This window comes from Alosa pseudoharengus, unplaced genomic scaffold, assembly GCF_046254945.1.
Source record: "Alosa pseudoharengus isolate Yale_2024_CS ecotype anadromous, Long Island Sound unplaced genomic scaffold, YU_APseudo_1.1 YU_APseudo_1.1_scf_12, whole genome shotgun sequence".
Taxonomy (NCBI): domain Eukaryota; kingdom Metazoa; phylum Chordata; class Actinopteri; order Clupeiformes; family Clupeidae; genus Alosa; species Alosa pseudoharengus.
In genome coordinates, this window is record NW_027468587.1 from 4,389,831 (window position 1) to 4,414,163 (window position 24,333).

At 40.7% G+C, this 24,333-nt stretch overlaps 3 protein-coding genes across 10 annotated transcripts in view; 1 reads left to right on the plus strand and 2 right to left on the minus strand.

Moving 5' to 3' along the window:
* Positions 1 to 1,989: 1,989 nt before the first annotated feature.
* dbf4 (DBF4-CDC7 kinase regulatory subunit) lies at positions 1,990 to 11,062 on the minus strand. Of its 2 annotated transcripts, none has more exons than XM_076279819.1 (13): positions 10,889 to 11,062; positions 10,277 to 10,413; positions 10,018 to 10,178; positions 9,287 to 9,469; positions 8,938 to 8,988; positions 7,806 to 7,875; positions 7,598 to 7,677; positions 7,473 to 7,515; positions 7,296 to 7,341; positions 5,815 to 5,925; positions 5,426 to 5,540; positions 4,050 to 4,162; positions 1,990 to 3,633 (listed from the first exon to the last, which is right to left on the minus strand). In XM_076279819.1, the coding sequence occupies exons 2-13, from the start codon at positions 10,320 to 10,322 to the stop codon at positions 2,439 to 2,441; spliced, it is 2,214 nt and encodes a 737-aa protein (XP_076135934.1). In that variant the 5' UTR covers positions 10,323 to 10,413; positions 10,889 to 11,062; the 3' UTR covers positions 1,990 to 2,438. The 2 variants fall into 2 exon arrangements, with proteins under 2 accessions (XP_076135934.1, XP_076135933.1); XM_076279818.1 differs by having other exon boundaries at positions 10,624 to 11,062.
* A 122-nt stretch (positions 11,063 to 11,184) lies between these two features.
* Positions 11,185 to 20,570, plus strand: slc25a40 (solute carrier family 25 member 40). Of its 6 annotated transcripts, none has more exons than XM_076279825.1 (12): positions 11,185 to 11,295; positions 11,663 to 11,727; positions 11,986 to 12,087; positions 12,251 to 12,310; positions 12,403 to 12,509; positions 13,451 to 13,518; positions 13,890 to 14,014; positions 14,567 to 14,740; positions 16,140 to 16,249; positions 17,680 to 17,761; positions 18,259 to 18,339; positions 18,782 to 20,570. In XM_076279825.1, the coding sequence occupies exons 3-12, from the start codon at positions 11,994 to 11,996 to the stop codon at positions 19,027 to 19,029; spliced, it is 1,149 nt and encodes a 382-aa protein (XP_076135940.1). In that variant the 5' UTR covers positions 11,185 to 11,295; positions 11,663 to 11,727; positions 11,986 to 11,993; the 3' UTR covers positions 19,030 to 20,570. The 6 variants fall into 6 exon arrangements, with proteins under 6 accessions (XP_076135940.1, XP_076135937.1, XP_076135936.1 ...); XM_076279822.1 differs by having other exon boundaries at positions 11,186 to 11,295; positions 11,982 to 12,087; XM_076279821.1 differs by lacking the exon at positions 11,185 to 11,295 and adding an exon at positions 11,323 to 11,397 and having other exon boundaries at positions 11,982 to 12,087.
* A 408-nt stretch (positions 20,571 to 20,978) lies between these two features.
* The window catches only part of rundc3b (RUN domain containing 3b), a 29,217-nt gene continuing 25,862 nt past the window's right edge, over positions 20,979 to 24,333 (minus strand). For both annotated transcript variants that reach the window (XM_076279827.1, XM_076279826.1), the window contains one exon: positions 20,979 to 24,333. This exon is cut by the window's right edge and continues 986 nt beyond it. The gene's annotated coding sequence lies outside the window, so the exon portion shown is untranslated.

Genomic DNA, 24,333 nt, shown 5'->3' on the forward strand with positions numbered 1-24,333 from the left:
ACAAAATTGCCTTAAGAAAGACGCCTGTTTATTTTGGCCTCGTGTGGAGAGGAGTAAGAGACGCAGAGAATCCATAAGGGTGTTGAAAAGATACAGAGAAAAGAAGGTTACCATCTTGGGGTCATTAAGAAAAAAGAACATCAGATGTCAATCTTAATATAATTCAGTAGGGAAAAGCATTTCCAGCTATTTTGGAGATTGTCAAATGCTACATTGCCTGGAAGTGTATCTTCATAAGCACATATGACTATACTGAATGTCTACATGTCTACAGGTTTGCCCTGTATAGAGTGTATGATGTCTACAGGTTTGCCCTGTATAGACTGTATGACTATACTGAAAAGAAACGAACTCTGGCTGCCTCTGCCAAGATTTTAATGAAATGTGGGTCATGACTGGATAATCCAGCAGGTCAATGATCGAAAGTATGTCAGCCCAATACAGAAATGGTTTGCTAAATACAAAATCAAGCTTCTGTCATTGCCATCTTACTGATCAGAACTCCATAGAAACACCAGTGATGTGAGTTCAAGAGAATGCACACATGAGGTAGGAATCTGGAGATTCTGAGAAGGAATGGTCTCAAATTCCCTGCTTTGTATTCTACAATTCCATAGAAGATGACCATGATGTTTTATTGGCACTTATTGGCAAGGGCAAGGTATTAAAAAACAGGGGTACCAATAATAGTAGAACATGTTCTTGTTAAAGAAAATTTCTTGAGGCATTTTTTTTCTCAGAATAACTTTTGCTTTCCTTCAAGGTTGTATTTTCCCTCGTTGTTCTCAGTGTGAGACTAAGGTACATAACATAATGATCATTTCATACCTCTTTCTCACTCAGCTCGCTGTACATCGCCATATAAAGGCCCCTTTATATTACCTATGCAAAACATGCAAGACCGCAAAGACATTCTGTGGATATAGCAATTTGTCCTAGTTCTGAATGTCTGGCTTAATGAAAGTTAAGTTGACTGGCTCCATATTAAGGTTAATAAGGCTTCCTTGTTAGAGCCCAACATACAGAAAAATCAATCTGAAGTAGCACGCACATAAACCATGGCATGACAACACCAGTATTCCATTTCCTTTATAAAACATTTAGACTATTCGTGGCTCGTTCTTCTCAATTAGTTCGGGTTGAGAGATTTTGCAGTGGGTTTAATTAAACACTTCCACTGCTTTTACGTCTGGTCTTTCGGGAGTACAGCGAGGATCACAAATATCCAAACAACGTAGTCTTCCCTTCCTATAGAAAAGAAACTGAATGAAAACAGTGCTGGCGACAGACCAAAGAATAAAATGGCCTTTGTTGGTATAAGTATATATGCTCTTTTGATCCCGTGAAGGAAATTTGGTCTCTGCATTTACCCCAATCCTTTGTTGGTGAGTCTCTTGCAACAGTAGGCCAGAAAGCCTTGATAATGCCGTTGTATTCATGTGCATTCACGGTCTTCATTTTATGGGATATGATGGAAACCTCTGTTCCCATGCCTAGTGCCGTAACACTGATTGTCAAAACAATACTGACAATTAATGTCTGCTATTCGATTCCACATTTAACAAATTGTTTTGTACCAAAAACTGGGTACAAGACCATGTCAGCCTGCTTTTGCAACCCAAGTTAAAACACAACAAAGGGGTCAAACACATATCTAGGAATCACACTTTAGGCCTCTTAACAAATTTTTACATGCATATTAAATCAAATGGTGTCAAATTGCCAGTGAACTGCCTTGACTCCAAGATGAACCGCAAAGCAGTTCAGATTGACGCAGCCAAGTGACACTGGATTTATTTCAGGAACTGTTACTTTTTTAGTGCTAATTTTATGGTTGTACATTTTTTTTGTCTAACATAGGTGTTGCAACACTAAGATTAGCAAACCAAAACCAATCAAGTCAGATCAATGCTCTTACATGCAAAAAAAGTATTCACAGTACTGCTAAATAAACCACAATGTATTGTATTAATCAAACTATCCATTCACTTCTGAATAAACATTCTTTTATTCATATCTACATCACCAGTCTTCACATCTTCTCACAAGCGTGAGCAGAGTGGTTGTAATAATATACACTTTTGAATGTCCTCAAAACAGAACACAAGGTTTTAGAAGAATTTGCCCTCATTTGATGTGGAATTCATTTAGGAATACATACGTATGTATAAAGAAAATTAAAATGTGCACATGCACAGACACCTTTAGTTAAGGCCGGTGAATTTGCCTGTTGTTTAAAAAATTAAAATTAGAGAGATTTTGGACCTACACAGGTCAGAATGTCTCTTCCATTAAAATCTGTTGAAGTAGCTGAGGCACTGACAAAGTCTTCTACAGAGCACTTCCTCCCACCAGAGCACTTCCTCCCACCAACTCAACGGCACCCACCACATTGTCCTCAAATTCATACATAACACCCCCCCCCCCCCTCCCCTTCTTTATTCAGCAAAACCTGGAAAGTCCTCCTGCATGTCATCGCTCTCCTGGAAGAGTTGCCACAGGTCCTGCCATTGCTGGGCAGAGCCCTCGGCCTCCTCCACTCCGAGGGTCCCAGGGGGTAGAGGCCTGACGGAGAGGGACCTGCCTCTCCTCCAGCTCCTTTCAGCCCGGATTCTCCTCCGCAGGGGGCGGAAGGCATCCGTCGTCCCACACTCTGCGGCGTGCTGAAGTGCATTTGGTGCGGGGTTTGGCAAATCTGTGGCATTTTGAGTCTGTTCTGGCTCACAGTCCACAGGCCTCTTTTTTGATCTGACTGGCAGCTGCTGTCGTCTTGTGACAGAAGGTTTGAAAGTTCGACATGGCTGATGCTCTGTGACCTTTACAGAATTCTCCGGTATCGAGTCCTGCAGTGTAACGTCCACAGGCTTGACCTGCACCGATTCCTGTCGTGTGGTGTCTACAGGTTTCTCCTCAGTCAAGTCCTGCTGTGTGGGGTCTTCAGTGTCCCCCCGTGATGAGTCCTGCTTTTCAGTACCTACAAGTTTGGCCTGTATGAACACCTGTTGTGTAATGTCTAAATGCGTGATGTCTACAGGTTTGCCCTGTATAGAGTCCTGCTGAGTGACATGGGCAGTTTTGTGCTGCATGGACTTACCTGGAGAGTCCTGCTCCAGCCCACTTAAAGTCACCATCTCCTCACTCGGTGCAGCTTCAGTCCCAAGTGTGTCTGTGTGTTTTTCCTCACCTGTGTGAGAACTAAGTGGAGTATGTCTCTTTCTGCGATATCTGCGTCTCCGATTCCTGTCCTCGATGCTCCGCGGTCCAGGCGTCGTTTCCGTGGCAACTGCATTATTAACTTTGTCCGAGTGTAAAATGGAGTCGCCGCCGAGAGCCCTCAACAGCGTGGGGCAGGACTCCCACATGAAGGAGCCCCGTTTGCTCCTGGAAGATTCCAGAACATAAGGAAGCTCCTCTGATGAGTCTCTGTTCTTTCCAGGGAGGGATTCCCTGATTCGCTTTCGCTGTGACGAGCATGATGCGCCCAGGCTTGGACTCCGCTGTGACGAGCATGATGTGCCCAGGCTTGGACTCCGCTGTGACAGTCCTCCTTTGTCGCTTCTTCCAGCTTCCTCTGTTCGGTCTCGACTGACGACCGACACACAAATGGGTGAGATGGGCACACTACACTTCACCCTAAGGAAGAAAAAAGAATGTCACGCCGTATGACCACAGCTGCTAATATTCCATGTTTCCTGTAGCGAAGGGAGAGAGCGTTCACCCCACGACCCCAGGGCTCTGGGGTAACAAACCTGCTGCAGGTTTAGTATCCCGAAACCCGGGTTCAAGGCTGGGTGGGATGACTGCTCTCTCACACAGCAACATTTCCAAAGACATGTTCAATCCAATTACAAAGTCAACACAGTGCTATTATTCACTTGGTTCTGTAAGAGGTCACAGCCAAAGATGAACACTAATTGAACAGTTTCGGCTTCTGTGTTGCAACTTTGCACAGAAAGCTATACATAAAGCTTTATCTGTTTAATTATTCAAGCAATACTTTGCAATTAAGTCCCAGAGGTGTTCCGTGTATGTGTGTGTTGTGAAGTTACCTCTGTGTTGGTGGCTCTTGTGCAAACACCCAAGGTAACTGTGCTATGAGGGCATCCAGCTTCTGGTAGTGACCTCCAGCCACAAACGCCCGGTGCTGCTCCCCTTTCAGATGCTGAAAGGTCATATCCCAAATATATTAGTAAGAAGGTACAAGCATTTTATTTCATTAGTAAATATTGAAGTATGCCTTTGACGGCTTCATAATTGTTAGTACTGCGTAGTGCAAGTCAGCATTTCTCAACCTTTTTTCAGTCACATGTGTACGCAAAAATCTCAGACATCCCAGAAATTGTTTTTTTATATACATGGAGGGGGCCACTGCACATTTTTCTGATGTCACCATACAGTTGCTGAGTGACATTCGACCTTCATATTCAAATTTGCAGTGGTCTCTTAGTTTTGAATATGACCGTCAACTCATTCGAATGACACTCAACCATAGGACCATAGGACGACATCAGAAAAATGTGCAGTGGCCTCTTCATGTTTTCCAGAGCTGTATATGAAAAGAGGCCTGAACTCATCATCGAGAAGTAATGAAACACACACACATGGTGTAAATGTTGGACTATTTTTGCAAGATGAAATTGTCTCTTTTTATGCCTAGTTTCGCTCCAAATGACACTTGACAACAGTGCACAAGTATAACAGTTTATGCTGGTTACGGGGCACAAGTATAACAGTTTATGCTGGTTACGGGGCACAAGTATAACAGTTTATGCTTGTTACGGGGCAGGCCTTGCGGCGATGGGAAGGACCGTAGACCGTGTTGAAAAACAAAAAAAACTCCAAACAATAATTCTATCAATCACTAAACTTTCAAATATCAAAAATGAACTTCAATAAGTGTAGGTCCATCAGCAGCATTGTTACGTATGCGTCTGTTTTTCACAGTTGCCGTTACAACCACGCTGGATGGAGTTTGTGTGTGCAAATAAAAGGTGTGCTTGTAAACCGCGATGTCTGTTCTGTTTATTTAATCCTGTATGAATGAACTGTAGGCGCAACGGGCAGCTGCACCGCTACAACGCTACTTGCGGAGGTTTGGTCAGCTCTACACAGATTAAACCCCTCACACTAGGGTATTAGACTGCGTAGATTCAACGCAGATCTATAAATCTTGCTAGGTTTATGTTTTTGCCGTCTGGAGGGCAGGACCGAGATAAGCACCCCGGTGGCACACGAAAGCACAGTGGCAGTTTCTTAAGGTAGCTTTTGGAGGATATTTTGACGGCACCCTGGTTGAGAAAACGCTGGTGTAAATTAAGAGATGATGCGCTCACCTCTTGGAGTGAAATGCTGGTGTAAGTTAAGAGTTAAGGGATGATGCGCTCACCGCTGGTGTAAGTTAAGAGTTAAGGGCTGATGCGCTCACCGCGTGGAGTTTGTCGTATTTGACGCCACAGCATTCACAGTATCCTCCCTTTTTCTTCTCTCTCCGCTCACGTGCTCGATGTTTGCTTTTTCCGGCATGCTCTTTCCCCTCTGGCCTAAATTTGCACATCCACACATTAACGTACACACACACACAGACAAATAAACACATCTGTGTTAATTATATGGGATGTTTACTCAGAAATAAGAGTAAGAAATATATTGCATCATATGTCGAGTGCTGGCATGGCATTACAATAACGTCAAGCACGGTCAACTCACCTGGGTTGACTTCCCTATTGGTATTTGTACAATATCTTTGCTTTCAATGGGCTATCTGAATTCAACTTAAAGAGTAGTGTGTGTGTGTGTGTGTGTGAATTTCCTCACCCATGTGTGGAGTGCCTCTTGTCCTCTATTTGGAAAGGGCTGGCAGGGGGAGGCGAGTTGAAGTTACACACAGGCATCTGGGCCATGTGCAGATAGAGGGGTCTGTACCGCCTACAAAAACACAGCACATTTCAGGACACACTACTTACAGAGTCATATATTCAAAGGTTAATACACAGTTCATTTGAGGTTGAGGTCTGTGTCTTCTATTAAGATTTGTGTATGCAAAGGTGTTTTGTCTAGTGCATAGAATCCAAAAAAACAGGTCAAGTAATAGATAAAAGGAGATGCAGCAGAAATAAAAGGAAACTGCACTCAGAGGCTGATAAAATAGACTCTATGAACAAAGACTGAGAGACAAATGTTTCAGGTTAAGCCCATCTTCAGAGTTCCCAGTTTCAATGCTGCACATGCTGCTGTTGCCCAACTGGAGCATAACGGCCTGGATGATTTATCCTCTTTAGTAAAGCTGCACTTTGGCAAGTTAACATTGCCGATATATTTATTCGCCTAATCCTTATTTTTACCTAAATTCATTTTAAACACAGATATGACCCACATGGATGTTGATTCCCTTGATAATTCAAGGCATGCCCCAATCTATATAAGGATAAGGGTAGCAATGAATGCAAGGCATGCCCCAATCTATATAAGGATAAGGGTAGCAATGAATGCAAGGCATGCCCCAATCTATATAAGGATAAGGGTAGCAATGAATGCAAGGCATGCCCCAATCTATATAAGGATAAGGGTAGCAATGAATGCAAGGTATGCCCCAATCTATATAAGGATAAGGGTAGCAATGAATGCAAGGCATGCCCCAATCTATATAAGGATAAGGGTAGCAATGAATGCAAGGTATGCCCCAATCTATATAAGGATAAGGGTAGCAATGAATGCAAGGCATGCCCCAATCTATATAAGGATAAGGGTAGCAATGAATGCAAGGTATGCCCCAATCTATATAAGGATAAGGGTAGCAATGAATGCAAGGCATGCCCCAATCTATATAAGGATAAGGGTAGCAATGAATGCAAGGCACATTGTTTTACATGACATTTGCCTCAAATTCAGATTTATGAAGAATTATAGTACAATGTGCATGCATTGTTTGATAACGACAGCAATTCCAGAATGTAAATGTAAATCAGGTTTACAGGCCAAGTATAGATTGTGTATACAAGGAATTTGGTCTCTGCATTTATCCCATCCGTGAATTAATGAACACACAGAGCACACAGTGAACACACAGTTAGGTGAAGCACACACTAACCCGGAGCAGTGAGCTGCCTTGCTACAACGGCGCTCGGGGAGCAGGGAGTTAGGTAGGTGCCTTGCTCAAGGGCACTTCAGCCGTGGATGTGGGCATGGGAGAGCAGTGCTAAACCACCAGAAATTAGTACCAGTGGTTCTAAACAAGACAGAGCACCAAACCTCATCTTCAGTTTCAAAAGAATGATTTACAATCTTAATGCACTTACCTACTTGAGTCCTCCACTTTCACAAAAGGCTTACTGATTCTGCTAGCTGCAAAACATATGACACAAATGCCACATGTATCAGTGCACATGGACATAAATAGCAATGACACACTAATATTAATAATGTATAAATTAATAATCATATTTCTTTCTTAAATATGCATAAAGAAAACTCACCATTGTGTTTCTGAGAAGTCCGTCCATAACATGCTGGCTTGGCCTAAATATTCACATTAGCATTAGCAGAGAGACATGTGTTTACATAATTTATTTCCAGCTGATCTATAAAAGAAAAGACCTACTGTTTTTTTGACAGCTGTAGGGTTTGTCTTCTGCTCTGTAGAAATAGCAGGTTTCTTCTTTTCAATATACGCAATCATGTCTGATTGAGGGGGGGGGGAAAAACGATTATGAATACTATGGATGGACTAATGGACCATCACATGATAATTACACGGAAATGCTATTACCCTACTAGCATGTTTAATATGTTAGGAAGCAGAGATTTACCTTCTATGTGAACGATTTTCACTCCCCATTCCAGTGCATTCGACAACATCTTGTTGATCTTAATACGCTCCTATAGCAACAGCACACCAAGAGATCCCACATGCGAGTTATTAAACAACGGCTTACTGCGACACAAGCTGCTCTAGAACATCATAAACATGAAGCCATACTGCGACACAAGCTGCTCTAGAACAGTGATTTTCAACCACTGTGGCGTGGCACACCAGTGTGCCGTGAGAGATAATCAGGTGTGCCGTAGGAAATTGTCCAATTTCACTTAATTGGTCCAAAAACTTTAGTTGTTGCAAATAGTAGGCTAGGATATGCTATTGTTGAGTATCAGTGCCTGCAATGTAGTGACTTGCTAAATAAATAAATACTCTTTCATGTCCGTGGGTGACAGTAATAGCGCAATAATGACCTTGTTAATCAAGTGATGCGCACTAAAACTGGTGGTGAAAAATAGATATTGAGAAGCTAGATAACGCATTGAGCTCCAGAACATACGTTAATAGCGATGGCATCATGGGGGCAACAATTAGTGGAGGCCAATGGAGAAACAGGTGTCTCTGATTGGAAATCAGACAGGTGTCTCCAGAGCGTGTAGGTGCTTGCCTCCAGCAATATGACAGCCGCGTTCACGTAGCCTATGCCACTTAATAGGCTAGAACTCGGACAGTCCGGTATCTAGCTTTCTAATATGGGTGAAAGGACATAGGGCCTAAAACAGCAAATCAATAGGCTAAACATAAATAAATAGGCCTCCTTGAAAAGAAAAAAAATGCAGACTCTGCACTGAACTGTAAAGAAATGAGAAACTAAATTGTCATTATTTTTACTATATTAGGCCACAGTGTGTAATTCTGTTACATTTTTGGTTGGTGGTGTGCCGCAGGATGTTTTTTAATATAAAAAAAATGTACCGTGGCTCAAAAAAGGTTGAAAAACACTGCTCTAGAACATCATAAACATGAAGCCATACTGCGACACAAGCTGCTCTAGAACATCATAAACATGAAGCCTGCATGAGCTGCTCTAGAACATCATAAACATCATAAACATGAAGCCTGCATGAGCTGCTCTAGAACATCATAAACATGAAGCCTGCATGAGCGTTTGTGCCGCCTCTTACCTGCTCCTTCATCACCTTTTCCACCAGCTTCTTCCCTCGGCTGACTTGCACCTGACACAAAACAACAGGCATCTCAGTACGAACACTAGGCAACTACCTGAAAGGAATCTCAAAAATCTGCTTTCTGTACAGACACACACACACACACACACACTTTCAAAATGAGCCATGCGTGTTTATATAAAGCAGTAAGTTTCACAAAAACAGGCTTGGATTTTGCTCATTATTTCACAGGACAATAGACCAATTTTCAATTCCATGAACATCACAACATCACACCATAAACAGACACAGATGCAGCTAACTGACGACCACACACACACACGGCTGCATGTCCCGGCACACTCACTGCGTCCGTGGGTCCCTGGGAGCCGCTCCGGTGACCCTCCTTGCTGCTGCTGGGCCGAGGGGAGCTGAGCACCGACTCCGGGCTGGGGACCGGAGGCTCCGGCACAAGCCGGTGCACATAGCGAGCTTCAGGCTTGCTGCTGACCAGATATCTAATGTCTTTACTGAAGAACTTCTCAACCGTCTGAGAGAGAGAGAGAGAGAGAGAGAGAGAGAGAGAGACTGCATTAAAGACAATCACTGTTTGGAAGAAGAAAAAAATAGAAGAAAAAAAAAAAACAGCCATAAACCACCCAGTTCTAAATTCTTTCCCCAATACTTGAACAACCTAGGGCCATTCTGAAATGCTTGCCTGCCTTTTTTATAATGTTTAGAAATGGCTAAATAGCTTTAAAGAGCACAAATATGACAGATATTATCCCAGCTCACCACAATAAGGAATGAGTGTAAATGGCCTTGACTCTTAATCTCCAAGGCAAAGACAGGATTAAGCAACCTAAAAGCCCATTTTCATTTGCATTTCAGACTTGTGTGACCATTCACAACCATTCTCTGCAATTACTGTTCTTCTCAGGGCAATCAAAATAGAGCAAGAGAATAGTACTTCCAAACATTCACAAATACAATGACACAACTCATGGTATAAACTTACTGCATTTCGTTGTCTCTGTACTTGTACTCTGCATAATGACAATAAAGTTGAATCTAAAAACAAGATAACTTTATACATACTCCTCCAAGCGTTTGGATGTCATTTTCAAGTCTTGCGCTTCGTTTGTTAGAGGGCAAATCCAAGTAGAAAACCTTTCCAGTTAAAGGTTTGATAGAGGAAGGTGTTCGTTTGTGATGTTTTTCTTTAGTCTTTTTTGGACCGTTGTCATCGATCTTAGAATCTACAATAAAGCCACACAAATTAGAAAAATATATGAGAGTATTTCTTCCTACACCTTTATGTTGAGTGAGGTAGATATGTAAGTAGCAAAATGATTACCTTGTGACTTAGACCTGGAAGACCTTGGAACAGCTCTTGGCTTCATTTCAAATTAGAACTAGGTAAATGAATGTTGCTGAGGTTAATTAAAGCCCCATATTGAACATTAGAAATCCATATGTAGTAGACTGTAGCATCTGAAAATGTATGGATACAAAAGGCACTTAAAAGAAACATACAAACACACCAAGCCATAAAACAACAATAAATGCAGCTAACTTAAATAACAAAGTTACAGCAAACGTTACAGCCTCTCACAAACCTCAACCAACCTAACCTTGCATAATAACGTTACAGTATTTTGGCACGTGCCTTTAAAAGAGTGGAGAGTCAAGTAGCCTACTTACAGAAACTCAGAAGTAAATTGTAAGAACTTGACTGCTGAAGCATGCGATGACAGACTGACTAGCATTTTCTGGCACAGTTTCATAGAGCAGCCGTTTAAAACCGATCCTTTTAAAAACAACAGGAAGTAGCTAGGAAGCTGTTTCCTATCATCAAACTAGCAGCAGCTAGCAGCTAGCCACACGGACTAACGTTTGCTGGTTTGAAAAGTAACGTACACCAGTAAAGAAACGATCTGCCCCGTAATGTTGACTTTGAATTACTTACAAGCCCCCCAAACAACAAGACGCACATACAATGATATCCATTTAGACAACGCGTAACTACTTCGGATACATTTGGAATAACGTGTCTTGCTCCATTTCCTAGTTTGTTGTTGACATGATGTTAACATAGCCTACTGCTCAAAGTTTTTTTAGTCATTCCCGCGCTTAAAAACAACTTTCCCACAATGCGTCTGTTTTGATATTGCAGTTAGATTTGATTCGGCAGTTTCGACAAAAATCTTAGACTCAAAACAATAAAACTATTTGCACCCACGTTTCAGCACAGCGAAAGCATGTGTTGTACCCATAATAATTAGAATATGATTATTTGCACATATATAAATATTTATTGTTTGTATATAGTGTGGCAGTGTTTGCACGTACTCCATACCCCTACTGGAATGTGAGGTAATGAAATTGATACCTATGTGATTGTGTAAGTGTACGGAAACTACAGCTGGCATGTAACATGCAATATGCAACATGGTTATGTAGTTGTACCTCAAAAGTGTAAGTCATTGCTGTCACTCTGGACGGAATCTGTGTAGTCTTTGTGTAATGTCATCGGGCCCATTTATTGTCACGATAGTACTTAATGAAATTCAGTTTACTCATGTGACAATATCTATGCTAGCTATAGCTGTAGCAAAGATCCTTAATATATCAACCGCTTTATCAACCGTCTCTGGCTGTAGCTAATTGGAAACCTTATGGGATCTAGCACTATCAGTCAGTTTGCAATTACCTTCGGTAACACTGGCTTATTCTGCAACAGTTGTCGGCCAAATGTGGACAACAAGCTAATGGGAACCTAAACATCCAGAAAGAAGGAGCATTCTGGTAAGAATAAAACTTTTTTGATACATGTTTATTTTTCAGTTGTTGATTATGAAGTTAATGATGAATGGTCATCTGACAAGAACCAGCATGGGTCTCGAAGGATATCAGGAGTATATTAGGCTATCCTCTCTCTTGCTGGAGCAAAAGTTAAACTAGAATAGTAGTCGATAATTTAGTCATGAAATAGATTATACATGTTTGTAGGAATTTCTTTGACAAGATGAAGTGTACTTAAAAATATGTTTTTGAAATAGGTAGGCATCAAGATGAGTTCCCAAAGTTCTCCAGAGCACTCGGATATCACGCCATTACAGCAGATGGTTGCCTCCTGCTCTGGCGCCATCCTCACATCTCTGTTGGGTAAAGTGATTAGGAACCTCAATCTCTCAAATGTCAGCCACGCCATTGACTAAAACTGTAGACGCACGTCAACACCATTACAATTTTAGACAAGCCATGTCTGTAACCAATAAAAACACCTTTGCCCTTTGTTTACATTTATTTCTATGCATGTTTTATGCAGTCACGCCCTTGGACGTTGTTAAGATCAGAATTCAAGCTCAGAAGACCCCTTTGTATAAAGGTAAACGGAGAAATGTTGGTCAGTGCTGGCTCCTTTACTGAGCATTTTCTATTATATATGTAAATATATGTTTTTACCTTTTACACCTATAGGAAAATGTTTTGTATACTGCAACGGACTCATGGATCACATTTGCGTATGTGAGAATGGAAATGCAAAGGCTTGGTACAAAGCCCCAGGGCACTTCAGTGGAACCCTGGTGAGTGACAACTGACAAGCAATGGGCGGAGTCCCTGTGTCTCCTTGGGGTTCAATAAGAAGTTGTTGTCAGTATATGCGTTGAATTCAGATGCAAAAAGCCTCTAAATGCCACCTGTCAAAAATGAGATGGTGAGTGAATGCTCTCCACACATAGTATACGTTAATGAAATAATATAGCTTCAAAACCTGCTAAATACCACTCTCTTCCTAGTCTGAAATATCGATTTGTAGACAAAAACCTGTTAGAGCCTGATAAAAAAAATGCTCATGTAAAAGAAAAGTGGTCAGATGGATTTAGAGGGTTTTGCATCTGAACTCTTCATAGAATGTAAACATGATAGAAAGTCTTTGTTTTTAGTGGTTCCAGGCCAATACCAGCCTGTTTATATAAAACTAATGTTAGTTAGACTTTATCTTGTGATGTGCAAGTTGCAACTTTGTCTTGTGATTTAAAGTGAAGGAAACGTAATTAAACGAACTGTATGTAAGAAATGTATTTCAATTAATCATAAAATGGCCCTGATATGTCACTGGACATTAAGAAATCATGTTCATTTCTAATACTTATATCATTGACAACAGTATTCCGGCCAGGATATTGTCATTTAAAAAGTGAAGTTACAGCCCTCAACTGATGTTGATGTTGTCATGTTGTGTTTTGGGCTGATGCGCCACCCTCTACCTATCTACTAATCACAAAGTCAGTAGTGTTTCAGCATCCGGGTTGCCAGCTATGCCAGTCAGAGGGGAGGGGGAGGGGATACACCGCTCTACAGTAATTTGAAAGTGATTGTAGTACTAGTTTTGGCCACAATCTTACATACGGTTCCTTTAATTCCTCATCTGGCTGTACCAAATGTCAGCATAGTGTTGTGGAACTACCAGGGAAGTTGGCCCAATAAGCTGTATGCCTTTTCTTGTGTCTCGTATCCGCTTCAGGATGCGTTCTTAAAGATTATCCGTGGAGAAGGAATGACGTCGTTATGGAGTGGGCTCCCACCAACACTGTAAGGAATGTTTTAGCGTTACCATGCATCCGTCCTCCTGTCTCATGCACACATCCTCTCACTTTCCTCACTATTGCTAGATATGTGTGCTCTCTCATGCACACATCCTCTCACTTTCCTCACTATTGCTAGATATGTGTGCTCTATCATGCACACATCCTCTCACTTTCCTCACTATTGCTAGATATGTGTGCTCTATCATGCACACATCCTCTCACTTTCCTCACTATTGCTAGATATTTTAGTTTGGTTGGTTGATCTATGTGACTGCCTGCAGGCAGACTCATTGAGCAGGCATGTTCTTTGATAGCACAAAGTTGGCATTCTAATTGATATACCTGTGTGTGTGTGTGTGTGTGTGTGTGTTCCAGAGTCATGGCTGTGCCAGCAACGGTGATTTATTTCACATGTTACGACCAGCTTTGTGCCATAATGAGGAGCAGAATGGGAGAGAGAGCTGATCTTGCACCGCTATTAGCTGGAGCCATCGCTCGGGGTAACATCTGAATTGCATTTCATAACATTACATTTGCATTTCATAACGTTACATTTGCATTGCAGTGCATTTCATAACATTACATTTGCACTCCATAACATTACATTTGCATTTCATAACATTACATTTGCATTTCATAACAATACATTTGCATTTCTCTAGTCAAATAGCTCATGATGTGGAGGGTGGTCCACAGGTGGAATGCATGGGTGTATGTTAAGTTCCTAATAGCACTAATGAAATGCAAGCAGTGAACATGAGAGAAACAATATTTGTTTATTGTTACCTGAAATAGATAGATAGATAGATAGATACCTTTTATGAAAGCAAAACATGATGAGAGAATGCTGGGGAGATTAAAAAAACAAAACTACCTACCCATTTTGCGTGCATACATTTGTGTCTAGACATTTCTATGGTGCAGATCTATTAATTGCATTGTAGCTTATTGTATAAGTTTTGTTTTGTGTGTGTGTTGTGTGTGTGTATATGTGTTGTGTGTGTGTTGTGTGTGTGTGTTGTGTGTGTGTGTTGTGTGTGTGTGTGTTGCAGTGGGCTCTGCTACAGTAATTAGCCCTCTGGAGTTGATCCGCACAAAGCTGCAGTCAGAAAGGCAGTCCTACAAGCAACTCAGTGCCGTGATTCGCTCTTCAGTGGTGAATGATGGTTGGCTCTCCCTATGGAGGGGCTGGGGCCCCACCATACTTAGAGATGTCCCATTCTCAGGTATTCCTCTCTTTTACTCTGCACTGATGTACCAGAGTATGTTTGGACATATTTCTGGTTTCATTGGCACTTATTTTGTTTAACATGTACAGTATTAGTTGGTTTTAGAAGAAATCCCGCATGCAAACATTTATTTGATTCGGTCTCAGACATTTATTTGTTTCGCTCTCAGACCTCCTGGAATTCAGGAATTTACCTGATGAAGGTCTGAGACCGAAACGTTGTGTTATATTCAAATAAATGTTTGCATGCGGAATGGACAGTGTGCGGGATCTCTTCTAAAACCACTGATTCACGACCCATGGTCTTCTCCGACGCACCTGTGGTCTTCTCCGACACACCTGTGGTCTTCTCCGACACACCTGTGGTCTTCTCCAACGCACCTATCCCCAAAAAGAGATGTGCAAAAGCTTTGCCACGTTTAATATGTATTAAAATTAGGGCTGTCAATCGATTAAAAAAAATTATCTAATTAATTACATACTCTGTGATTAATTAATCTAAATTAATCGCATATATCATTTTTGCTGAGAAAGTATTTTAAATATTTAAATTCAAATGAATCATTGAATAATCAGCATTAGTGACAAAGTTCAAAAACTCTTTTATTATTGTTTTCACTGTTCAAATAATGGCCATAATAATCTATGATATGACCTAATATGCTGAGGAAATAAATTCAAAAGTGCTTCGGGAACAAGTTTTTTTCACATACAAGGCATTTCATTCCACAGATATAACCTAGGGGACACAATGAAAATAAATGAACACTCCCCTCAATGTCAACACTATTTCTTTCCATTGATGTATGACTTTAGAGTTGACAAACTCCGGTGATATGCAAATTCCTTGCTGCAGACATTGCAGAGGACTTTATTTTAATCAACACTTTATTTTTGTCAACACCATCAGGCCGTTTTTTTAAAAGTAAATGTTCCAATCAATGATCTAGGCAGCACATTTTCTTCTCTCTCCTTCATTTTACAGTAATGGTTACTAACTAGAACGGCTCGGGGTCAAAGGTCATACAGAATCGATTAATCTGCGTTATTTTTTTTAATCAGTTATTTTTTCTCAAATTAATTAATCGAAATTAATCAGTTATTTTGACAGCCCTAATTAAAATAGTGGCAGTCAAGAAATCAGTCTATTGGCAACATATTGTATTAGATAGATACTTTAGATAGATAGGTACTTTCTTGTCCCCTCAGGAAAAAAGTTTTTTTTTGTCAGTGAGTAAAACATGTCAGGTCTTCATTGACGTGACCATACAGACAGGGTGAACACATAACCATTGAATACATATGCACTGGTCAGTCATATCACAGTATTAGTATCGTATGATTAATATTTTATAACTTTCCACTGTGCTACACCGGCACACTTGCTCTCTCCTTAGCCATGTACTGGTATAACTATGAGAAGATGAAGATATGGCTGTGTGAGTATCATGGCACCAGAGATCCCACCTTCAGCATCACCTTCATCGCAGGAGCTCTATCTGGATCAGTGAGTAGTCCTGCCATCCCGTTGTCCATTGGGACAACCCGTAACTTCTGAAATGATGTCACTGCCTCGTAAGACCGAGCTATATGCGTTCTGGTTTGCGTTTACGCTCATCACAACACAATGAGCCAGAGAGCATGTAATTCACCTCGAGTAACGTAGTGTTGTCTAGCCTTTGTTTTTAGCAACACAGCAACATTGCTAGCCACTTTTACCAACACCAACGGATAAACAACACATACCACGATATTCCACAAACAACAAGACAACGTACAGTAACACATACCCTTGAGGCACTGGAATGTGTATGAGTAATTGGAATGGACATTAGCATTTGCTAAGCAGTAGAAAGAAGAGTAAAATAGCACAGCTACTTAACACAAACACAGGGCGCAGCCATCTTTGTTTTCAAGTCGTAACAACTCTCCTCCGAACTTGGGGGTCCTCTGGTTCGTACGAGATCGCCTCTCGTCAGACGACTTGAAATGGGCGTGTCGTTGAGGATTTTAAATTTAATTTAACTTAATTTTTTTCCGTTTTTTTCAGACAACTTATCACTTGTAAATGGGCAACGAGATCACAGCATAGCTTCTGTTCTGGGGATCGTGGGTATTGTAGTTCTTGTTCAGAAAAATAAATAAAGGATACCGTAGAGTGGTTGTACTTAGCCTGACAATTGCATTTATTTGGTCTAAAAATATATTATATTTAGGTTATTCACCAGTAGCATCCAAACAAATTTTATGGAGGACAGTTGGCCACAGTTTGTTACTGCATATATTCTTCAGGTGTAGCTTTGTATATTCTCTGCTAGTTTAGCTAGATGGCAGTATGCAGCAGCTGTCATTGGTCTTAAAGGAACCATATGTAAGATTGTGGCCAAAACTGGTACTGCAATCCCTTTAAATTACTGTAGAGCGGTGTATCCCCTCCCCCTCCCCCCTGACTCGAGGTTGCCAACCCAGATGCCAAAACACTACTGACTTTGTGATTAGTAGATAGGTGGAGGGTGGCGCATCAGACCAAAACACAACATGACATGACAAAACACAACATCAACATCAGTTGAGGGCTGCAACTTCACTTTTTAAATGACAATATCCTGGCCGGACTACTGTTGTCAGTGATATAAGTATTTGAAATTAACATGATATTTTAATGTCTAGTGACATATCAGGGCCATTTTATGATTAATTGAAATATATTTCTTACATATGGTTCCTTTAAATGAAATCTGAGGGTCAGTTTACCTTAAATAGAGGAACTTGAAACCTAATTCATGTGATTTAAAAATGCAAAAAAAAGCACATGATCACTTTTGTCAGTCATTCTTTTGTCCCGTAAACCCATGTGCTGATACAAGCTCATTTCCTCATTCTCACTGTAGGAGTGATTGCTCATGTGTTTGTGTGTTTGTGGGTTTATCTTGACAGATTGCCTCCATCGCCACTCTGCCCTTTGACGTGGTGAAAACTAGGAGACAGGTGGAGCTGGGGGAACTACAGGCTATGAACTGTAGGTGACAGACAGACAGACAGACACACACACAGACTGTTTCAGTGGCACTCTGTCTAAAGGCCATTGTGTTCCATTCTGAGTTCCATTCCTATTTCTCACAGAGTTTGTATATGAAGGGGGAAAGTTGTTATTGAACAAGTCATGGCGTTGGAAGCCTGCCATCCACAATAATGCACAATAAGATGCATTTGCAAATGTTTTTGTGTGTGGAGTGGTATGGGGCCCATTGAAACTATGCCCACACCCCGAGTTTTGTGTTAAACTAATCGCCCAAAGTCTGAATATGACAGATTAAAGATAATTGCGTCATTATTATTATTTTTTCAATACCACTCAAAAGTTTAGCTGGCATAACACCCCTGTGTAAGTGTGTGTGTGTGTTAGCTTAATTTTGCATGTTGCATTTTCATTACACTTTACAGTGTCAATAAGTTGGCCTGATCAGAGACCATACAGTCCTTGGGCCTGATGTGATGTGTTGCTCTCTGTCTCAGTGTCCGCCAAGGCAACGTGCTCGACCCTGGAGGTGATGCGGAGGATAGTGGCTGAGAGCGGAGCAGCTGGACTATTTGCAGGTCAGCACTGTGCTCTAGTTGTGACGTTGTTTAGACCAGCATTTAGTTCTGAAGCTTTTTATCTGAGTTGAGTAAAGCAGCACATTGTGCTATAGAGTTTGAGCGTGCAAATGTGATGACCCAATACTGTAGATATGCAAGCACATATACTGCTAGATTTGTGTGTGTATTTTATAATATATAGTTTAAGTTAATAGCGTTTCTAACAGATTTTCTAAACACAAACCATACATTACTGTATGTCACACCTCTACATCCTCCTCTTCAAATAGTAATGTGTCAATTCAAGCCGCCAGCAGATGTCTCCATAACGCTCTGATAGTGGGTATATTCCCATGACCAATCCCTGTAATAACGTTCCTGTCCTTGTCTCCTCTCCTTCCCAGGGTTCATGCCCAGGTTAATCAATAACGTTCCTGTCCTTGTCTCCTCTCCTTCCCAGGGTTCATGCCCAGGTTAATCAAGGTGGCCCCGGCCTGTGCCATCATGATCAGCACCTACGAGTACGGCAAGGCCTTCTTCCGCAAGCGCAATCAGGAGCAGAGAGGAGAGAGGACGCTGGCCAATCAGGAGCAGAGAGGAGAGAGGACGCTGGCCAATCAGGAGCAGAGAGGAGAGAGGACGCTGGCCACTCTCCACACGAGGCCGGACGACGGTGACTCCAGACATGAGTCCACGCAGGGAAAATGAAGTTGAATTTGAAGTGCTTTTTACATTCCTCCCCAGAGGACGCAAAGGGACTGGGTCAGACGCGGGGCCTTTTGACGCTGTTCTCTTAATAATGGCTCCAGAGAGAACCAGTTGTGTTCAGACGCGGGGCCTTTTGACGCTGTTCTCTTAATAATGGCTCCAGAGAGAACCAGTTGCGTTCGCAAGGAGGATGTGCATATTCAGAATGGTTTCTCTGTGAGAGAACTCGTTGGGCTCTCTTCTCTCTATAATGGACATCAAAGTTTAGGAACTGTGGCACTCACAACTCCCCTACTCATTTCAATTGGGGCATTTAGAGAGACGGTGTGTATGAGTTTTATTTTGCAATTGAATCACCCCCCCCCCCCAAATCATCCAATCATTTAACCATGAGTGTGCAACAGTTAGTGCACCTGGACCCAGATCAGTCATTCCTTGGACTGGTGTTATAAATGCAGTGTCTTGAAGGGTACAGTACACTTGCTCTCCGTTTATTTTCTTTTATTTGATTTCAATCCCCACACACGTGTATGTGAGGTGAGACGCATGTGATGAAGAGCCGAAGGGCTCGAAACGTTACGTGTATGGGGATTGAAATCAAATAGAAGAAAATAAACGGAGAGCAAGTGTGCAGACCTTCTTTCTTACTGGATCTTTGGACTTTTGGCTCCTGCACCTTAATTTGGATGTGCGCACGTTCCCAAACTGAAATACGTGTCTTGAAGGGTAACCATATCTAATGATGAAATGCCCTCTCACTGAGGTGGGACTGATCTAATCAGAGTGATCTTGTTTGTTGAAACTGAAATCTGTTCCTGCCCCACAAAACCAAGTGCATTGTTGTGATTCTATGCTTGCCATACCTGAAATGTAAATTATACTTAAAAAAAAAACAAATATGACATCCCAGTAAATCAGTTTTCATTGTGAAGAGGCCGTAACTACCATGAAGCACTTTTGATTACACTCAACCATATGCACAATAAGGCAGCAGCAGTGAACTACTTTATTAACAGTGAATATGCAGATGGTGCTGTGAAGCCAGAAGAAGAGATCTTCTCACCCCGTTAAAGGTCTTTGGTGTTTCCCCATGATGAAGCTGGGGTTGTGTTTGAAGCATGAGGACAGCTGTGAGCATGAGTGGTCAAACCAGAGCTCTGTGATGATGTGCTGTCCCTTACCTGTGCCAAATTACTGTGCTTCGTCACTCACAATGACCATTATGACCATTTTCCTGAATTTCCCCTGGGGATCAATAAAGTATCTATCTATCTATCTCTATCTTTAACAGTTGAAATGCAAAATGGAAGTTAAACACCCGATTCCATACTTTAAATACCCGATTCCATACTACTACCAATACCTCAGACCACATAGGAACAAATAATCTAGAAGTGTGGGTATAAGGTTGAAGGATAGTCACTGAAAAGTTACAATCATATGCACCTCAGTCATTAACACGATCACTGGTCATCTGTCTGACTTGTATTCTGTTGTATTCTACTTGGTAGTACAGCAATAAAAAAAAAAAACACTTGCCAGTTTTTGTTTGTCTTGTTTTGTAAAAAGTTGCATAGACATTTGGATATAGTAGCCAACAGGAAAACCTCTGTTTCAGTAATCGGAGTAAAGCAGGCTGGACTTGTTAAATTTGTTTTTAATTGTGCTTACAGGGAGAAGATTGAATTGGTCATTGTTTGTTGGCACGTATAGTTGGCTCAGAAAGAATTATTAGTAATTTGCACGTAGTTTGGATGTAACACAGAGAATATTCAAAGTATGTTAACCAAAGTCGAATGTGCTCTCTGTAATTCTGGAAGCATACTAGGTTCCTGTGAAGCTGTTACACAGTAAGCCGTCGACCCACACAGCCCACTGAACATGGAACAACTCAAACTAATCCACAAATCACATCAGGGAAACCAACAGCAGGCATTTCCAATGAGGGATAAAATTGAACACAGATTTGTTTATTCAGTTTCAACCCCTCTGAACAAAGGTGGAGATGATACATTCAATGTCAGACAAGAAAACAATCCGTAAATATTCAAAATAAAACTGAACACAAATAAGCACTAACGTAATGCGTTATAACCGAAGGAGCAGACCAACTTCCCAACAAAAGAACACACTTTGGCAGGAATCCTCAACACATGGATTCTAGAACACGCAACTGTGAGTCATAAGACTTTGACAAAGATGCCATGAGCTTAGTCTTAACAACAACAGTAAAATGGCAGCATGCTCTCATGTATCAGACAAACTGTTTTTGACTTGAAATTTGAATGAATGTCAGTCAACATAATTGTTTCTGATTTCACACTCAACATTTTAGGCTTATGGCAATTACATTGACTCCTTTAATAAAAAGACAACTGTGGATGGAAGAAGCCTGAATCCTAATTACTCATTCGGTGCCACTCTTAATGTTCAAAGTCAAAACTTCTATGTATACTTATATGTGGGACAGATGTGCTGACATTACCATAAGTTATGGTCAATTGGCATAAGTAATTGAGACTTGTAATCTTCATTAAAGAATATGCATGGACGGATGGACAGTGGACTCTGACATACCTACGAAATGAAATAAGCTGGGTCAAAAAATACATTCACATTACGTTCTCATGATTTGTAAACATTTCTTTTCTATGAGTAAAATGATGAGACATTTCTCTGACCCAGCCGAGCTAGAAGGCTTCATAATAATAACAATGCTGAGACAAGCAATAATGAGAGCAACATTCAGAGTGGAGAGCATTTCTATCTAGTGCAACTCGCAGGATCTTTCCTCGAAAAAGCTTTTCTTACAAACTAAATAAAAAACACATGGATCACTTCCTCTTTAAATAATACAGTGTCATTCTTCCTGTCCTGACACTTAATACTGAGCCATTACTATAAGCTGGCCCCTTCTTTAAATACCACCCCGATGTTAGGGGAAGGGCATTAGGTATTACTGTAATGTGCTTGTATGGAACATATCTGCTCCACTGTTCTTACAAGTCCTCTCCTACCCCATGCAGATATATACAGCCAACTTATTTAGTCCAACTTCAACATCCCACTGAAGTAGTAGCAACCCTCACATTCCTGCGCAGCCAAGTTTCATTTTTTTCCACTGTTTGTTTGAAAAGCTGCCCTAGTTGAAAGGGAAAGTAAATAACAATGACTTCCTACCACTAAGCCAATGAAAAGCCGTTTGCCTACACCAGTGTAGAGGTCACTAGCTGAATCGAAGTTAAGTCAGTAAAGTAATTGTGAAGTAATGAATGAGTGGAATATTGTTGTTGGATTGTCCTCTTCTGGCATATCATCTGGCATGTGTGGCATATATTAAAAGTGAGTTCCCCATGTCTCTCTCTCTCTCTCTATCTCCCTCTCTCTCTCTCTCACACACACACACACACTTTCTCTCTCTAACATTATCCTGAGGAAGGATGCAGGATAAATACAACAGGATTATTCCCAACACAGCTCTGGTTCTATCTGTGGCACAGTGGTTTACCTCAATCTCAACTCTGAAATCTCTTTGGGAATAAATACCAAATGAATAATCACCAGAGCAGATCATATGATTAGAGTTCCTCAATATCTGAAATAATGAATGCCATTTACATAACATTGTTGAAATGCATAACACAGTGGTTGAAGCAGCTTTTGACCTCTAAAATGGACTAGCCTGTCAAACAGACGGAAATAAAATAAATGTACCTTATCTTGACCCGGAGATTTTACTCATATCTAAGCACACTTGCAACTTTAGGCTAAATCTGACCAGATAAAATATTAATCCAGTCATATAGTCATACTGAATGCTATTGATGTACCATGGCTGGCATATTATCTGAACTAATCTAAACATGAACAGGTCCAAGAGATTAATACTGACATGGACGCTACAAGAGCGAACACGGTTTGGAAACAGTTTTGCCAATAATTCTCTGATTTAGTTGTCTTAAAATACAGACATTTTGCACATATCAGGTTACTTTGAAGTGTTCCACTTGTGATACCAGTACAATTACAGCTTTTGAGTGCTCAAACTGTAATTCATATCAGTAATTATTTTTTGGATAGATTTCCAGATAAATAAACAGATAGGCTGCCTGATTTGTATTTTGAGCCTTTGACTTTGAGACTGGTGTCTAATATGATTTTGGTCTGAAAAATTATGAATTCCCACAAACCAAAGGCCACACACACACAGGGATCTACCCTGATCACTTTGAAATTGCACACTTAAAGCCGCATTATTCAGGGGTTTTGTAACTTCTAATCTTCTAATTAATTTGAAATGTTAGGCTTCTCGATCATGTGGAGGAGATTAAAACATACATGTTTTTCCTACTAGTGGCCAAAGGTACTGACATTCAGTATGCTGGGTCATTACGGTATATTGTCTTTCTGGTCAGAAACCTGAATCAGAAAAAGTTGGGACGTTGTGTAAAATGCAAATGAAAACATAATATGATACAAGTCTTGTAAACCCATATTTAGCAGCAAAAAGGACATATAGACAACATGTCAAATGTTTACTATTTAATGGAAAATATATAATCATTTTCAATTTCTTGCCAGCAACATGTTTTAAAAAAGTTGGGACAGGGAAAGTTTACCACTGTGCTGCTTCGCCTCTTCATTTAACAAAATTCTGTAAATGTTTAGGAACTTAGAAGACCAGTTGCTAGTTTTGAGAAGTAAATGCTGTCCCATTCCAGCCCATAAAATGATTTTCTTTACAGAAACAGGTTTTGTTTTAATGCAGTGCCATCTGAGGTTCCAAAAGACCATGGCCATCCAATATTGTTATTGTTTGCATATTTCTCTAGTTTTCTGAATATTTTAATGATATTATGTACTGTTGTAATGATGAATTCCCCAAATACCTCATAATTTAATGTTAAGAAACATTAAAATAACATTGCTACATACCGTAATTTGTCCACACAGGTTTACACAGAGTGATGAATACCCCTAAATAACATTGCTACATACCGTAATTTGTCCACACAGGTTTACACAGAGTGATGAATACCCCTAAATCTTTACTCGGCCTCTCTGGGATGCTTGTTTTCATACCCAATCATGTTGCCATAGTTACCCTAATTAGTTGTGAAATATTCCTCCTTTTGTTTTCTTTATCATTACACAGCTTTTCCAGCATTTTGTTGCCCCCGTCCCAACTGTTTTTGAAACGTGTTGCTGGTATCAAATTCAAAACATATATTTTCCATGAAATAGTCAAATTTGTCATTTTCAACATTTAATATGTTGTCTGTGTCCTTTTGGCAACTAAATATG

Coding starts and splice junctions, on each gene's coding strand:
- slc25a40 (XM_076279825.1), top strand. CDS start 11,994: ATGAGTTCCCAAAGTTCTCCAGAGCACTCGGATATCACGCCATTACAG. Junction 12,311..12,402: donor GAAGACCCCTTTGTATAAAG/GTAAACGGAGAA, acceptor TTACACCTATAG/GAAAATGTTTTGTATACTGC. Junction 14,741..16,139: donor TAGAGATGTCCCATTCTCAG/GTATTCCTCTCT, acceptor CTCTCTCCTTAG/CCATGTACTGGTATAACTAT.
- dbf4 (XM_076279819.1), bottom strand. CDS start 10,322: ATGAAGCCAAGAGCTGTTCCAAGGTCTTCCAGGTCTAAGTCACAAG. Junction 7,876..8,937: donor AAAAGGTGATGAAGGAGCAG/GTAAGAGGCGGC, acceptor CTGTTGCTATAG/GAGCGTATTAAGATCAACAA. Junction 5,926..7,295: donor AAAGTGGAGGACTCAAGTAG/GTAAGTGCATTA, acceptor GTGTTTTTGTAG/GCGGTACAGACCCCTCTATC.